This window comes from Harpia harpyja, chromosome 14 (genome assembly GCF_026419915.1).
Source record: "Harpia harpyja isolate bHarHar1 chromosome 14, bHarHar1 primary haplotype, whole genome shotgun sequence".
NCBI lineage: Eukaryota > Metazoa > Chordata > Aves > Accipitriformes > Accipitridae > Harpia > Harpia harpyja.
The window spans coordinates 31822177-31840823 of NC_068953.1; the positions used below are offsets into that span (position 1 = coordinate 31822177).

General features: G+C 37.7%; 1 protein-coding gene across 7 annotated transcripts in view; it reads left to right on the plus strand.

Moving 5' to 3' along the window:
• Window positions 1–18647, plus strand: part of RNF111 (ring finger protein 111) — a 65899-nt gene that overhangs the window by 37039 nt on the left and 10213 nt on the right. For 5 of the 7 annotated variants that reach the window (XM_052807351.1, XM_052807346.1, XM_052807348.1 and 2 more), the window contains exons 4-10: window positions 3999–4162; window positions 7002–7199; window positions 8088–8407; window positions 9279–9531; window positions 10284–10641; window positions 13864–13989; window positions 14768–14894. In XM_052807351.1, coding sequence (XP_052663311.1) covers window positions 3999–4162; window positions 7002–7199; window positions 8088–8407; window positions 9279–9531; window positions 10284–10641; window positions 13864–13989; window positions 14768–14894 — 1546 coding nt within the window. The remainder of the gene's footprint in view (window positions 1–3998; window positions 4163–7001; window positions 7200–8087; window positions 8408–9278; window positions 9532–10283; window positions 10642–13863; window positions 13990–14767; window positions 14895–18647) is intronic. The other 2 variants (XM_052807347.1, XM_052807350.1) reach the window with 1 other exon arrangement.

An 18647-nucleotide genomic window follows, 5' to 3' on the forward strand; every position in this document is an offset into this window, starting at 1 on the left:
AAAGAAAATTCATGAAGTGTTTAATCTGTCTCTTCCTGAATCCTCCTGTCAGTCATACCAAATTTTTTTGTGGGAGAGAAGAAAACTACTGGAAGAAAGGAGGAAGCCAACATTCTCCAGACAACACACCTGGATCCCTTAGAAACTCAAAATTTGTGTTTAGACTTGGAAAAGCTAGAGACAAAAAAAAATAGTGTTGAAAATGTTGAGGCAAAGCATCTGTTGTGATGTAGAACCAGGAGCATGTTAGAGGACATGAGATCATCTTGCACTATTATTGACGTGTTGTGGGCAGGATAGGTAAAGAACATAGAAATGGAATGTTCCAAGAACATTCCTCTGAAAGAAAAAGGTAGTAAAGCTGAATAGGGAGCAGATAATGAAAAAGCTTTAGAGAGCTAAAGCTGCATGAGAGAAAGCGTTTCTTTCTGAGGTGCCTTCAACCAGACTTTCTGGGTAACTCTACAGGTTCCGCCTTGCTTGTCATGACAGCAAATAGTAGAATTTGTGCTCGCTTTTAAGGTTTGCTGTCTCTTGTCTTAAGTGTAATATTGTGTGGGCTTTAAGAATTCCTCCCCCTCTGTCCCCCGCTCCCTTCTAGCATTTATTTCTTGTCATCCTCCTCCACTCTGTTAGTGAAATCCTACTCTGATGACTGCTATTTTCCTAAAAGTAAGAAGATCAGATTAAACTAGCCATGGACTCTGGAAAAAGCAGTAATGGGACACCATTGCTCAGCAATGAATACATAGTGCTTGATCCTAAACCACACATAGTATACTTTATCAGTAGCATCAATGTAAAATTGTCCAGTGGATAGCTACTCATTTTGGCCTCCTAGAAGTAAGAAGGAGAGTGCTCATGAAAAAAAATTCCTTACTTTCATTCACTCCTAAAGAAACTATTCTGAAACTTACTAAACCCAGTTAAAATCATTTGTCTTGAGAAAAACACTTTCAGTGGGAATTGTTAAGCTGCAGTTTCTTTGAGTTTATCCCACAACTAAGAATAGCAGACCCAAAAATCTTACTCATAATTTAAACCAAGAAATTACCCAAAAACTTTGTGACTGCATCCCTTTGTTGGTTCTTTTGTTACCAGAGCTGCTTAATTACTTGTCTGATTTTTATTTGCATTCTGAAATCAAGATGCTAATGCTCTTCTGCTTGTTTTCTGAGTGGTCGCTGGTGAAATGCAGTTGGTAGCATGTTGAAGCCTCACTTGGTGATGTGCATATAGAAATTTATCACTTTTTCTTACATTGCAGAGTCTCATGTTTGAGAAAATTACATACAGAAATCCATGTGTTAGTTTCTTCCTCCATGTCCTTCATTTTGCCCAGTGCGCCATATTCCATCAAGAAATTGTTATATGCTGATGGTTATTCCCTCCTCCTCCCTTCTCCATCAAGATAGGGCCACTTTCAAAAGCACAGAGAAAGTTAAATCTTTGATGTAAAATAAACTGCATCTCAAGCAGCAGTGTAGCAGCTGAAATCATAGCTAGGAGGATGAGATAGACAGTATCAACCAAAATGCCATGAAGCCTTCACTAACAATCCTTTTCTGATTATGAAAAAGCTATTAAGATCTGGTTGAGAGTCGTCTTAGCATTAAATGGACTAAACAATTTGGTCATACACACTTCAGAGGTGGACTAACCTAGTCATTTTGAAATTACATGGACTCAGCCACAGACTGAATATACACAGCACTGTATAGCTAACATACTCATTAGTCGTTCAGAATAATGTCCTATTTAATCATAACAAGGAAATAAAGACCCAGACATCTAACTTTAAGACTGTTTCAATTCAGTAGTCCATCCTTTCCACCTCCATCTTTGCTTGAAATCATACCGGATTCAAAAACTCCTAAAGGTTATCAGCTCACTGTACAGTTGTATGCTAGGCCTTATTTCTCTTCATCTCAAGTTTGATGCTTTGTCATGTTGTCTGCTCGTTCTTTTCTGCAAGAAATCCAAAGAAATTTCTTATTGTTGAATTTACAGCTTGCATTGAAAAACAAAAGATATGGATGTAGTAGGTACTGCACTAGTTTTGATATGGAGCTGGACTTGAGCAACCAAGTTGGTGAGGGGCCTTGAGCACAAGTCTTATGAGGAGCAGCTGAGGGATCTGGGGTTGTTCAGTCTAGAAAAGAGGAGGCTGAGGGGAGACCTTATCACTCTCTACAACTACCTGAAAGGGGGTTGTAGTGAGGTGGGTGTTGGTCTCTTCTGTCAGGTGTCTGGAGATAGGACAAGAGGCAATGGCCTCAAGTTGAGGCAAGGGAGATTTAGGTTAGATATTAGGAAAAATTTTTTTACTGAGGGGGTTGTCAAACATTGGAATGGGCTGCCCAGGGAAGTGGTTGATTCACCATCCCTGGAGGTATTCAAAAAGCGAGTGGACAGGGTACTCCAGGGCATGGTTTAGGGGGCATGGTTAATGGTTAGACTCGATGATCTTGAAGGTCTTTTCCAACCGAAATGATTCTATGATTCTATGATTCTGTGAGAGAAGCGAACACTGGCAATCCTGCGTACCCTTCCACAGCTAATTTCTCCTCTCTTTTACTACCAAACCCGAGGTGGTCCCATGAACCTTAACTCTCAGTTAACTGAAGGGAAGGGGAAGATGAAGTAGAAGGTGGGAACTTAATCTCTCCTTGTATTTCCAAAGTGCACCTTGGGTCACCAGAGTGTAATAGTAAAGTTTTTAAAGGGGCTTGGGAGGTAAATTTCATTCTGGAGTGTTAGTAGGACACAAACAAATCAATTTGGACATTATGTAAATCCAAACTTTAAAGAAAATGTGCCTATTTGAACCAACGCAATCTTTAAATTACAGTGACTACTGAAGTGGAATTGAAGTGTAAGTCAGTTGAGAAGACTGCAGCAAGCATGCTTTTTGCACTATAGGAGAATACATTGATCTTTGTTAGTGAATTACACAGATAAGGGTGAAGGGAGTACAGGCAGAACAGAAATGTAGACTGAGCTCCATGGTGATTTGTGCAGTGGGGTTTGTTTGTTTTCAGTGAAGTCATTCCCTTTTCTTCACATTTTCCTCTTCTGAATTTCTGAAGTCTGAGTACATTGTTTTTCCAAATTGGAAAATAAGTGCCACTTGATTTATGTAAATACTGGGGAGTCAAAGGTTTTTGAGAGTGAACTGGTAAATACAGTACTGTAAAAATATTCTTCCCTTAATTAAAGACAGTATCCTCTTAGACTCCAAAGCATCATTGATTTGAGTGTTTGGGTTTGTATGGCTGAATTGAATGCAATGGACTATAGAGATAAAACCATCCCTTTCCTTAGGTATGGTTACAGACCTAACGATTTCCTCTCCTCAAGCCACATTTCATTTAAGTTTAATTAAGTGTTGCACAAAGCTGTGTTCATTCTTAGGGGAGGGGTAGGGAGATAATAAGAGAGAGAAGTCCAGAGATTTTGCACTTTTTAGGACATTTTGGAAATTTAAATTAAAGCATAGAAATTATCCTCTGAAAATATTCTGTCACAAGTTAACATGCAAAGGACTTAATATTTACAAATTTTTATTGTCTTTACAGTTCTGTCATCATTCATAGACCCGCTGTTTCAGACTGCATATGAATAGTATAGGATTTGGAGACCCATCATCTACTATTAACAAAGTTAAAACATAACATCAGATACAATTGCTGCCTGACTGCGGTTGTAGGGTTTCACAGTGAATTTTTTATAAGTTACCTGTATGTATTTCATAGGAACATGGTTTAAAGACCTTTAAATTCCACCTGTTGGGTATTTGCTATTATGTTATCTGGTAAATGCTGCAGTAATGTTTCTAAGTACACATCTAGTGAATGCAGAGTAGTGGGGTATTTTAACATAACAAATGCTTTTCTAATAATTAAAAAAAATACTTCAAATAGATTCTCAAACGGTGAGGAGAAAACTTTAATAATGGCAAAATTTAGGTTAATACTTAAGGTGTTACTTTTTTTAAGGTCTCGTTCAACACTTGGACACACAAGATCACACTGGGGACAAAGCTCTAGTTCTCATGCTGCACGACCTCAAGAACCACGGAATCGCAGTAGGATTTCCACAGTTATACAGCCACTGAGACAGAATGCAGCGGAAGTAGTGGACCTTACAGTGGATGAAGATGGTAAGTTGCACTGGGCTGAGAAATCTTGTCCTTTTTCAGAAGCAGGATCATCAGTGTAAGGGGAGTGGAGTTAATTGCATCAGTTATAACATACCATTCTAAGAAAGAGTCTCAATTCTAAATAAATTAATTTCGAAGCCTGTCAGAAAATCCTCTTGCGGCCTTCCTTTTAAAATTAAAAGTTTAGCCATTCCCAGTGGGGCTACTAGTTCTAATTTTTCTTCCAAAACTGACTTGGGTATGTGTCTGAGGGATGACTCACCAGCCAGAAATTACAGAACAGGTTGGAACTACTTCTTTAAAAATATGCACTTACTTCAGTACAACACTATAAAAGGAAAATCTATTGCTGCTTATGCTTTGGAATAGTTGCTGTTCTTTCAGGCCTTGGAGTGAAAATAATGTAAAAAAAGAAAAAAAACCAACAACCCCAAACTAGTAAAGTATAAGTATGTTAGGTTTCTGGAGCTGTAACCTTTCATTGTTTCCTAGCATTAAAACCTACTGGCACTTAACAAGTCTATTCCTGCTGAAAATCATAAGAGCAACTTCCAGGTATTGTCAAAAGTTGAGAGAAGGAAAAACAAAGCTCATGTACATTTTTGCAGGTGGTTTGGTTTTTTTTTTTTCCATGGTGGTGGTTTTGGGGTTTTCTTGGGTGCATGTTATTTTTAATGTTTAACAGAAGTTTTGTCCTGTTGTGGTTCTGTCCCTGAGGGCATCGCAAGCTAGTATCTTGCAATATTTTATTCTTAAAGTTGTCTGATTTTGGGGGTGGGTTGAAGAGTTGGAAGGGTTTGGAATTGGTTTTGATTGTTTGATGGTTTCTAAGGAAGAGGATGGGTTGATTTAGAGATTATTTTCTTCATGGATTTACTGTGAAATATCCCAACAGCTCTATTATTGAGGGGGAATAGGCATCTGTTGCTTTAATTTATCTTCAAACTCAAATTATAGAATTTAGTCTTAAATTCAGGAATGAAATAATTTAAAAAAATATTATTGCTGAATGAACTTTTACTTCTGTAATGTGTATATTTAAGACTAGCTGTTTCTCCCCCCACCCCGAGGAAATACCTTTCTAAGATGAGTCTTCCAGGATTTCAGGGATATTATTTTTGGGTTGAGGCATCAAATTTCACACATGAACTAGTCTAAAATGATAAAAATTCTGAATTAACACTGTTACAAGGCAGCTATGCACTTTATCATAACTTTACTGATGTCTTCAAAGATACTGGTCTTAAAACTTTGCTAGCTACTTCCATGAGCATAAGGATCATATCTCCATCTATCTTCCTGGATTGATGTCTGTGGAGTGTGTTGAACTTAAGTTTCTCTTAGCTAGTAGTTTGAGATTGACCAAGCCCACTGGCTGTTACTGGTTTGGGTGGGGAGAAACAGAACTGTCTGTATTGCTGATGGTGAGTCAAAACAGTAACAGGCTAGCAGGGTGATTGATGCTGATAGAATTAAGAATTGTCTGACTGCAGGATTGCTTTCAGCATGTATTAGCATCCAGTCTTGAGCACTGTGTGATCACATATCAGTGTTAGGCTATACGTGTCCTATATACTTGCTGGGGTTTTTTCTGAGTTTAAGCATTAATACATTTCTCCCAAAATGTTTTCCTTTAAATAAAATTAGTATATTGGAATGCCACATCAAAATCCAAAGGAATTTAAATGTAGGTATCAGGTCATGTTTTTTTAATGTGATGAGTTGGAAGACTTGCAAGAAGGGAGATATGTTTATTCCTTTGCTCACTGAGTTGCTGATATACCTACTAGATAGAGAGAGAAATCTTGAAAACCAGTCATATTTTATTTTAAGACTTTGTGTAAGAGAAGTATTTGAAGTATCTTGATGCTTTTTTTTTCTGATACCCATGCAGACATTTTTACTGAAAAAACCTGAGCTGTTTCTGATGATATTGCCTTTTATGGTATCTCATATTCCTAGTCATGTCATTGCCTTGTCAGTAATTAGAGAGAAATTTCAAACTTACAGTCAAAGGCAGACTTTTTCAAAACTGAATTTTAATTATGCCACCAAGTTTCTTTCTAAATTTTAACCTGTTTACGGTTGTGTAGTATAGAACAAGATTTATCAAGTATTTGGTGTGTTTCCCTGGATTCAGATAAATGTATTGCTGACTATTACCTTTACAATATGAAAAATGAACATGTATGTACTTTTGACAGAAGTCTCAAATACTGATTTAATGAATCTGCTTTTAATGTGTATTGAGACTAGAACCCAAATTTATCTTGCTATAGCCTTTAGTACTATGTGTCTAGAATGATTAAAGTGTGTACAGTAGTACTGCTAGTTTAGATGTTATTATGCTGTTCTTGGTTAGTTATCTAAAAATTTTTCTGCACTTTGTAGGCATTAAAAAGTGGTAAGGGTAATACTTAATCATAGAGTAGTTTGCCTGTGGATTTATGAAAGATTTCAGCAAGTGTTTTCATCATAAAGTACCAAAGTAATTTAATTTCCTTTCTAGTAGTATTTTATTCAGTAAATAAAACTTGGTATGTCAGATTTGGTTGGGAATTGATTTTGTATTAATTCTTAAAATTTGAGTTGATTTTAAAAAAAAGTTGAGTTGATTTTAAAAAAAAAGATAATTTTATTTTTTTTCCACACACGAGTGAAACAGAATTAATTTTTGTATTTTGTACCTGTCAGGCTTTTGTGTTCCAACTTCCTTAGCATCTGGCAAGACCAGAATCTAGAAGTTCTTTTAAAATAATCAAAAACTAGCAACAACAATAAAAAAACAACCAGCAGCTTTTAAAGCTTAAAGAACATGAAAGCTTTTTTATTTCGCTAGAGCCAACAGTTGTGCCAACCACGTCAGCTAGAGTGGAGCCACAGGTCGTGAGTTCTGCTTCCAGTAACAGTTCTAGTACGTCTACCTCAGAGCAGGCCTCTGATGCAGCTCCAAACGTCTCCAACAGCCAGCCCCCTGCAGCACCAGAGACGACTTCTAGTCTTCCCAGTGGCGGCACTGCTGGTACTTCAGCTGGAGGTACAGAATAAGAGAGCTTTCTAAACTGTTGTGTTGCCTCCTAGTACAAAGGAGGTAGAGAAGTTAATCAGCATTCTCTAGATTAAACGGCATGTGAACGTTTAGTACTGGACGTAGCAGTAATAAGTTAAGAGGACAGGAATCTGAGAAAGATCACTGATTTCTCCCCAAAGATGAAGGAAGTTACGCTGGAACCTTCTGCTTTTGCCTGTTGGAATGATTTGGTTATACCTAATGAACCACATCCTTGCTTTTTGAGGAGGTGGAATGTAGTTCACAGGGAATTAAGTCTTTCATTGCAGTGTGTTATAGGGATGGTTTTTTTAATGTGTACTATAAGGAAGTGAAGGATGTATATAGATTCCTTCATCCTCCCCCTGTAGATTACTTCACTGGAAGCACACTTACACAGATCTGTACAGATACTGACCTATAATAGACCTGTATATACAGGTAGCACTCATAACATCTCTGAAACATGGGTGCTCTGCCCCTATCTGCAAGTCAGGTGAGGTACGAAAAACCTGAGCTGACCACAGTTGCACAGGAATTTGAGGTCTCTGCACCCTAACCACAGGGACGATCTTTCCTTCTTTCCCTGCTGATAATATGACTTAAATTAGTGGAATAAGGCAAGTGTCAGTTCACATCCTCTAGTGGTTCCTGTGAGTACATCCACCTGAACCATTCAGTTTTGGTTCATTTGGCAGGCATAGCTAAATCTTCTTTTTTGTATCCAGTTTGTTTTGTTTTAGTCTAGATCTGTTTTTCAACTGGTTAATTATTTAATCATGAAGTACAAATCTTTTTTCTATTTAAGACAGTACCTTATGGTGATCAGCTTTACTAATTTCTTTCACTTCAATATTAACTTTCTTTATCTTCAAGATGATATAAGAAGAACTGCATCTAATACGACACTGGAAACTGGCCCTCCGGCCATGCCAAGGTTACCATCGTGCTGCCCTCAGCATTCTCCTTGTGGAGGACCTTCACAGACTCATCATGCATTGGGGCACCCACATACAAGCTGCTTTCAGCAGCATGGCCACCACTTTCAACATCACCACCACCACCACCACAACCCTCACCCAGCTGTTCCACTATCTCCTTCATTCAGTGACTCCAGCTGCCCTGTTGAAAGGCCTCCTCCAGTGCCTGCACCTTGTGGAGCAAGCAGCAGTTCTGGCACCAGTTACCATGACCAGGCATGTTTAATTCTTGTGACTCTCCCTTTGCAATTTGAAGTTGTTACAGATATGAGAGAATAGAATAGGATGCTGAATTGTGGATTATTCTCTTGTTCTGCAGCAGGCATTATAGAAGGGAACTAAAAGAAAAATTTGAACTATAATATATAGACAAAAAATTGAAATTTTACAGAAAGTCATAATCCAACAAGTAATCATTGACAGCTGACTTCCTCTTGATGACTGTAAGATGATAGTGGCTGTTAAAGCAAACCAAACATAAATACCTTGAAATATAGTCTGCCGATCATAGCAGTTTTGCAATGCAAATAATTGAGCTGCTTTAAGGGAAGAAAAAATCAAGTCTAGTGTTCTGTTTATAAAAGGTATAAAAGAGTTGTGCTTCTAAAAGCATTGTTTTTTAAGACTTTCTAAATAACTAAAATCACAGGTCTAAAACAATGTGGTTATAAGTAAGAACAATATTGTGCAAACTTAATTTAAAACATGCAGAACTGTCAGTCTGGTTTCTGTTTTAAGTGTAATACATTCGGCACAACTGAAAATGCTAAAGATTGTTTTTTGCCTCCAAATATTTCAATGCATGTAGCTTCCATATACTCACTATTTATCCATCATAGGGGTTTTGGTTTTTTTACACAATCTAGTGTAATGAATTTAGTCTCTCCTACCAGTTTCGAGAACTTAGGAATAAGAAATGTTAACCATAACTAAAGAATGTTCCAGAGTTCAGCCTTAAAACTTAGAAATTTGGATCCCAGTTGCCTGTGACAGTATTTATTTTTATTTTTTATCACATTATGTTTGAGGGTGACTTTGTTTTCAATGTCTGAAGAATTGCTTGAAAAAAGATGGTTTGTTTACGCAGCAGGCATTGCCAGTAGACTTAAGCAGCAGTGGTGTAAGAAGTCATGGAAGTGGTGCTTTTCATGGAACATCTGCTTTTGACCCCTGCTGTCCTGGTTCTTCATCTCGAACTGCAATTTATGGGCATCAGGCTGGTGCTGGCCCAAGCCAATCAGTAACAATAGACGGATATGGATCAAGTATGGTTGCGCAGCCACAGCCCCAACCTCCTCAGGCATCGCTCTCTTCCTGTCGGCATTATATGCATTCTCCTTGTAAGTACTGATAAGTACTGGGTACCTGGGGGGGGAAACCAAACAAACAAGAAAACAGCTTCCCTGACCACATATGAAGACTCTTACTATCGGCTTGCTTTAATCTTAGAACTGGCCTAGCAAAACACATTAAGAAGTGTATTTAAACAGTTCAGCTTATATAGAGGATTTGAACAGGATCAAGGTGAAGTTAAAATATTTTCTTTTGAGTGACCTTAATAACATTCAGAGTTCAAAAACTGTACTTACTATGAAAATATTTTTCATCCCCTTTGTATTTTAGCAATGCCTTTTTATTTTTCCTTGGTCCGTCCGCTGTCCCACCCCCCCCAACGAGCAAGCTCAGACAGTCAACTCATGTGTTTGATTGTGATTTCTTTTTTTGGATTTTATTGTCTCCACAGAGTAGTGGACGTGGGGGGGATTGAATTTTTAAAAAATTAAACAACAAACTTGAAGTAAAATTTCTCACCACATAACCTTTTTTAGCGTGCATCACACAGATTATTTTTTTTTCTTTTTACCAACATTGGCAAGTGGAATACTTTTGGCTGCAGAAGGCGTGGGTTTCTTGTAGGGTATATTGCTGGAATCGCTTTATTTAAAAATTGCATAAACACATATTCCCATGTTGCTACTGTTTACACTGATGTAATAATATTGAAGCACCTGTGTGAAGATACTTTTTAAAATAAATTCAAGTCAAAGCCTGCTACTGACCAAATTAAAAGCACCTGATGTTTTCATTGCAGATGCTTCTTTGACCAGACCTCTTCACCATCAAGCTTCTGCATGTCCTCACTCTCATGGAAATCCTCCTCCACAGCCACAACCTCCACCTCAAGTAGATTATGTTATCCCTCATCCGGTGCATCCCTTCCATCCGTCAATCTCCTCCCATGCATCTTCTCATCCTGTTCCACCTCCACCTCCACCACCAACTCATCCTTTAGCCAATGCAGCAGCTCCAATACCACAGCATCTTCCTGCAACACACCAGCCTATATCCCATCACATCCCTGCAACAGCACCTCCAGCACAGAGGCTACATCCTCATGAAGTGATCCAGAGGATGGAGGTCCAGAGAAGAAGAATGATGCAACACCCAACGTATGTCACAAATGTACTCAGAACAATATCTAAACATATAATTCATTTCCCTCAGGTTTGTAAAATGTTGCATGTGAATCTCAAACTGTTAATTGCATGGTTAGGAACTGTTAGTATTAAACCATGGTAAGAAGTGTCTTTACGTACTGTGACCGTCGTGTGAGCATTAAGACTGAACCTGTTCCATTACATCTCTCAATAGTATCTCCAGGTAAGGCACAAATGGGGCATGGGGCATGGAAGAGAAGGGAAGCTTGTTTCTCTTGCCCATTACTCATTCTCCAGATTAACAGGTGGGAATTCCTTTTCAAGCTGGACAGCCTAGAAGGTACATCATAAGCACCTTTCAAATGTGTTCCTTGACAGTGTGTTTTGCCTTGTTGATCCTGTTAAGATTATTTTTCTCTTAACTAATGCTTTAAAATAAAATGAACAATTTATCATAAGAGACTGTTTACCAGGTTTAATTCAGATTTAACCTTAGAGATACTTACCTAGCTTTACTATGCCTTTATGTCTTTAAAAGAGAAGGAATAGACTGAATAATACCTGTATGAGAATGTGACCAATGTTGAGATGTAGCTTTGGTGATATCCTTTAAGAGATGCTACTGTTGTTGCTAAACTAGATTCATGACACTAGTATCAACAGAAATCAGGTCAGTACTGGCTTGGTATTCAAGCACAAAGTAACTAAAGTTATTTTAATTCTGCAGATAATGCTTTTAAATACCCAAAAGAATTTCAAGAATGAGCTCTCTAGTTATTGCTCTTAACTTTGTTATGCAAATTCTACTGGTAGCTGACTTAAAACTGATTTAGAAGTTAATGCTTAAACAAAAGTTTGCTTTAACTGCAACTTTTGAGGCAGTCTCCAGGTAGTTCATAAAAATATCTATAGGCAGTAATTGCTCACAAAGTGGCACGACAGACTTTCCCTCCTTTCCCTGCCCCCCAGGAAAGTCATATATAACCCTGCTTTCTCAGTCATTAAAATTTTGATCTGTCTGAACCTACACCTGTTCTTTTGTTATCTTTGCTATGCAAACAGCATAACCTCTAAACACCCTAACCTAAACATACAGGCATACTGCTTGTGTATGCCCATGATTATGCAGCTATACCCCAAAATTAATTTTGGAACATTCAAGCCAGTGGATGTGAGACAGCAAGATAGCAGTTTAAGGAAAAATAATAGTGGTAGCTATCTTATCAGTTCTGGAAACTTTCTGGTAGTTTGGGGATTGGAAATGTGAATATTAGCATTTCTTAGCCTAGTGAATTTTCTTTATATGTATAGAAACTGTAGTCAAATGTTGATAATAGGTTCTTCCTTGACATTCTCTCTGAAGTCACCAATCTCAGGTCAGACTGTCAGTTTGCTCAGTGAGGTTTATCCTCTGCAGTTTTGTTTTGTAATCTTAGGAAATTGTTCCACGCTTGGTCTTTCTTTTCCCCTCTAATCCTCATACAAATTACATGCAGAATCAATATTGTAGGTGCCTTGGCCCAACCTCTTATAAATCAGATTATACTCTGACAACCAGAAACTTGTGTATATGTGCTCTATCATTTAATACACCGACTGCAAACGCCAGCAGACTTACAGTTCCTTCATTCCATGTCCCAGCATCTCAAAGTGTTCTTAAGATGTTTTTTCATCCTTCATTTCTAGAAATAGCATATGGGATAGTCTAGCTTGAGTACCTTCTGTCTAACAATATAGGACTTTATCAGGATTGGAAGTAGAGACTGGTTGAGAGTCCTCTTCTCACTGTCATGTCTCAAGCTATAACTTGCTTAGGGTCTTGGAATTGGCTATAAAATGTGCAAAAGGCAGTGTATGAGGGTGCACTGTATTTGTATAACATACAGATTTTCTGTTTATTTTAAATCTGACCACCCACTTTATACTAAGATTGTGAGATAGCCTAGGAGTTTTACATTCATAGAAATAATTTCAAATGTGTTTCTTTTAAATTAAGACTAATTTTAGGAGAAATGGACCTACATGACATTCAATTTTTATGGAACTAGGGAGGTTGTTTTGCTATGTTTTGTTTTTTTTAAATATACTTCCAGATTTTTCCCCATAGTTATTTGATAAACTGAAGGGAGGTGAAACTAGGAGTCGGTTCTGCTGATACGTCTGTTCCCATGTTGGTCTGTACCATTGCAGAAAACTAATACTTCTAAAATAATTTATACAAGCTTGACAGATATCTCTGGAGAAGTGTCAATTTACAGTGGTTAGAATAGTGTGCTGTTAAGTAACTTTTTACTTCTCTACACATGTAAATTTACAAAATGTGTAGTCTACTTTGTCAGGTAGTTTAAGGTGGTACTGAATCTGAAGACAGGGTACTGCTTTTGGCAAAATCCAAGTTTCTCAGCTGAATTAAAAAAAAAACCAAAACTTTATGCATTGAAAGCAATGCAAAGAAAAATCCCAATCCATTTCTTTCTGTGACTGGGAAGTGGTAAAGTAACAGAAGTCAGCCAGCAGGTTTTTTTTAAGATTTTTTCCAAAACTGTAGTTCTATACCAGCTAGCATGGAAAAAACTGGGTGCTCTTATTACTTGAGCTATGACGCAAACATGTTTCAAGGAAGATGTCTTCTGATTAGTGTATTAAGTTTCCCCTAGTTACTTTTGCACTGGGAAGTGGTAAAGTAACAGAACTCAGCCAGCAGGTTTTTTTTAAGATTTTTTCCAAAACTGTAGTTCTATACCAGCTAGCATGGAAAAAACTGGGTGCTCTTATTACTTGAGCTATGACGCAAACATGTTTCAAGGAAGATGTCTTCTGATTAGTGTATTAAGTTTCCCCTAGTTACTTTTGCTGGTATAGTTTTACTAGAAATAAACTGCAGCATAGCTGTGAATGACTCTGAATCTTGACATGACTGTCATGTGGCCTTTGCTTTCCTACCTGCAGTTTGAGGTAGGATTAAACATCTTGTCAGTCCTTCTGTAGTCACACCTGCCAAGTGAAGGGTGATCACAATAGCTGAAGCTGGCTTTGTCTTTCAATATGAAATCCATATTATAATTATTTTCTAACTTACATCTAAAGTTGAAATTAAAATACTGCATGGGGAGTTTTATTTTTTCATTTTAAATGCATTCCAGTAATTCAGTCGGTAACGTTTTGATTATGGATGTTGCTCTCTTGATACTAACAAGTATGTGAAATTAACTGTTGCTGTTTTACGTTGTTCAGACGTGCTCATGAGCGGCCTCCTCCACATCCTCACAGAATGCATCCCAATTATGGTCATGGGCATCACATTCATGTGCCTCAGACAATGTCTTCCCATCCTCGACAAGCTCCAGAGAGATCTGCCTGGTTAGTAATCAGATACTATTTTAATTTTCTGGGACTCGGGTCAAAAGATGGTAATGTGCTGCTGATCACAGTGCTGGCAATGCTGGCTGTGATTTTTAAAAGTGCTGCATGCACCTGTAGTTTAAAATATGTAGATGTTGATATGGCTTTGAAATATTGCTTTGAGTACTCAGTATCTTAAATATATTTCTAGGGGGTTTTATGCATTGCTTTTAAAATGGAATTGAGTGTTACTCTAGGTAGTTATTTCAAGAATTGATTTTAAAATAAGCAAGTAAAACATTACTGAAGACTATTCTTATATTCATGTTCTTTGTAAAATACAGGTTTGGATTTGAGTTACAAACTAATTCTCTCTCCTCTTTGTCTGAACTTATTTAAAATTGCCTGAGGCCCACTCACGAAGGCTACATTTAAGTTCCACAATATATTTATTATTAAAAAAAGATACTTTTGACCATTAGGGAAGAGGTGCATGCGTGACAGCTGCTGTTCCCACAGCATGAGCTACAGAGAAGACTCCACACTGGTAATATTCCTGGGCATAGTAAATGTGGAGCTGTCGCTACTGATTTATCATACTAAATCTTCACAGCTGATTTAAAAGCTACTTTTAGTTACGGTAGGATTAAGATGATTCTTTAGCAAAGTTTAAAAAATATTCTTATGTAAAACTGTTATGGTAGCTGTGCTGTGTTGTATGCTTTCCAAAGCAGTGGAATTGTATCTAGGATTCAAGATGTACCTTTACTGTAATGTACTTTCATTCATGTGACAGGGAACTGGGAATTGAAGCTGGTGTGACTGCAGCTACTTACCCTCCAGGGCCCTTGCATCCTCACTTGGCCCACTACCATGCACCTCCTCGACTTCATCACTTGCAAATAGGGGCTCTTCCTTTAATGGTAAGGAGATAGCTTATGAAAAATGATGATCATTGGTCATTGTAATTTTTTTGTTTGTCAGGGAAATTATTTTAAGGTTTACTGCATTTAATTGGACATGTATACATCACTGCAAAAGTTAGTGGTTCAACTGAAGAAGAAAATACTCCAGTGTTTCTGTGTGTTACTCCCAGATAGGGAGCTAGAACAGGCTCATGTCTAATAAGAGAAAACAGTATAGGACACTAACATTTCTAACTTCAGCTCTTGTAAAATGAAACATATTTGAATTAAATTGTCACTTGCATTGCAATGCATTGACCCTCTGCATCTGATTTTTAAAGTTCAGATTCTTCTTTAATGAGTTTTGGATTGTTAAAGGTACCAATTTTCCACCCAGTGCATGAGGATTAGCACTGGTGCTTTATTTTCAAGGTGTGTATACAGCACAGCCAGAATTCCATCTAGAGATTTGGTTGTTTTCAAATAATATTTGGTGTTCATCAACCTAATTCTGTATGATAAAGTATATAATGTCGTAGCATGAAGTGTTATAAACAACAGGAAGTGAGAGAGTAATCTAGTCCCTTGTTACACATAACTTTTTCTTAATCTACAGTAGAAAACCAAGGAAAATTAGCATAACTCTCTGACTTTTACAGAGTATTGTTTTTGAAAGAATGTTTGTAGGTTTATTTAAAATATTCTTAATTTTGTTTAATGAAAATTCAGAGACACAGATTTAATTTAATGGAGTATTAGTGTTTCTATGTGGTATTTTGTGTGGCTAACCCATATTATTTAACCCTTTTGAAGCTAGATACTCTAATCAAAATTGTGGGCTCATCTGTAAATGGATGCTAAAATTGTAATTAAAAAGCAGCCTGCAAGTCTTAACCATCCAAAATTCCTCTGTTTGTAGCCAGAATTGACATCTAGGGATTGAACTGTAAATTTACAACCAATACTGTAATGGCTGTCTCTTCGTAGTCTGGTCTTAACATTGCTTGTTTCTTGCTATTTAACTAGCAAACATGGTAATAATCCTTAAGTACTTCCCCTGATACATCAGGGTTGGTAATTCATTGGTGCACAGCTTGCATACTTACCACAGACTTTACAGAGCAGTCTGTAGAATTCGGTATTTTAGTGTAGCCAACAAGATTCTTACTGCATAACCTTATCTCCTGTGTATCATCTATTCAAATGAAGATTTTCTGCATTCTTCTTCAGTTAGGTGTATGTTTTTTCAAGTGGATGAAAAATGGCTTGCCTCTCTCACATTTGTTTCATGTGTTGTACTGTAACAGATCACATCAGCTGCTTTAGATTCTCAAAGAGAAAGGGCCCTCCTAATAGTTCAGGGAACTGCAATTGCATTAGGAGGCAGCAAGTGAAACATGTGCCTATTTTATCTCATTTTCTGTCAGGGCTAATAAGTCAATTATGGGAATTATTTCCACGATTGCTGTGAAGTTTCGAGAAACTTCAGAGTTCAGCTGATCCTTGTATTACAGTGTGATGAGAAACTTTTCACTGTATCTTAACTTCCATAGGCGTATTCCTATAACTAAAATGTTACACAAGCAAGTAGTTGGGACCCCACTCTCTTTTTAGCAATAGAATGGAAGAAAGCTGTGATAGAGACTCTTCAGAAGTATTTCCTGAATGTGTGATAAAATACTTTAGGGAGTCTTGCCCTTCTGCTCAGTAACTGCTGTTACTAATTGATAAAAGTATCAGATGAAATAGGGTTCTTTAATTCTACAGAAACTTGTGCATGTGTTTCTGTAGGGATATCTAATCCTCATAACAGTAATTCATGAATCTCTGGATGAAATGGAATTGAAGTTGTTTGTATTTTGAGGGTTTTGTACACACTGTACTGACAGCATGTTTTACAGTGTATAGACTGCTGTAAGCAGTACTTCCTCAAATATTTGGGATCTCTTTTGAACCTTGCTGTCATCAGATCCAGTGTTACGACTTTGAAGTTGTGCTCTGAGTCTCTGACTAATTTGAAGTGTATTCGGATTACATGCCCTAGAAGAACATAAAGACAGGTTAGAGCACTGCTAAAAGTTATATGTACAATGAGTTCAAAGTGTTACAAATGCCTTTTGATGATTCTACCCCTTCTATGGCAATAATGAAAGCCAAAATTTTCTTCATTTGCATGTATGTGAGAGTACAGCAGATCTGTCAGCAAAATTTATTTTGAATATAGAGCAAGTAGTCAGTGAAGTTTTTAATCTAACAAACTTAACTGGATATTAAACAAAAGTGCCATTTTAGTTTTTATTAAAGAGCAACGGATTAATTGCAGCTGTCACCTTGGTTTTTTCATTGTAACTTTAGGAATAGGGGCAGGGGAGGAGAGGCTGAACTGTGATTAGTCCCTCTGCTAAGTGGTTAATGTTATGAGGAGTGCTTTCTTCTTTCAGTAAGTAAGAGGGTACTAAATAGCAATTTACAAGGCTCATTAGTTGTATTCTTGATGCAGATGTCATCAAATGTTGATGTTCTCCATTTATTTGGGGGGGGGTGGTCTTTTAAAGTAACTCATGCAGTAGCTCGACTAAAAAATTCATTTGTGTTGAATCCTCTTTCTGAAACAGCATGCTGCCCCATAGGCCGTGTGCATTTTTTCCATCTGTTCTGGAGTGCTAAAACCCCTTGTCATGGTTTAACTCCAGCTGGCAACTAAGCACTATGCAGCTGCTCGCTCAACTCCCTCACAGTGAGATGGGGGAGAGAATCAGAAAAAAAGTAAAAGTGAGAAAACCTGTGGGCTGAGATAAAGACAGTTTAATAGGTAAAGCAAAAGCCACGCATGCAAAACAAGGAATTAATTCACTACTTCCCATGGGCAGGCAGGTGTTCAGCCATCTCCAGGAAAGCAGGGCTCCATCATGCCTAACGGTTACTTGGGAAGACAAACGCCATCACTCTGGATGTCCCCCCTTCTTTGTTCTTCCCCCAGCTTTATATACTGAGCACGATTGCATATGGTATGGAGTATCCCTTTGGTCAGTTGGGCTCAGCTGTCCTGGCTGTGTCTCCTCCCAACTTCTTGTGCACCCCCAGCCTACTCACTGGTGGGGTGGTGTGAGAAGCAGAAAAGGCCTTGACTCTGTGTAAGCACTGCTCAGCAGTAATGAAAACATCTCGGCATTATCAACACTGTTTTCAGCACGAATCCAAAACATAGCCCCACAGTAGCTACTATGAAGAAAATTAACTCTATCCCAGCCAAAACCAGCACACCCCTTCAAACTACTGCCAGACCATAAAGGGCATATTGGATTATTTGGGCTTTAATGACACTAGTACTGTCATAAATCAATTTCAGATTTTATTTGGATGCAGATAACCTAATCTTCATCTAGTCAGTGCTGGAATGTAGACTGCAGTTTTAATCCTCAGGGAGACAAAATGATAAAGATATGTTGGGGGAGATAATTAGCGTTCAGCAGCTTTGACAGTCCAAATAAAGGGTGGGGGAAACAAAATCTCCTTTTCTATTAGCTTGGTTGAAACTTTCACCTGTTTAAATGTTCCTTCAGGAGAAGTCCTAGATCAAAAGCAGTTAAAAAGAGCTTGCTTCATATCTGTGTAGACAAGGATTAGGCTGCTTGCCTCCTTGATTTAACACAATTACTTTGTTAAGTGTGACCCTGGCTTAGAGTAGTTTGTGTTCCCATCTTTACTGCTTTAATGCCATGGATGTGCTGAGGAAAGATCTTCTGTCAAAATGATTTTTATGATTGATTC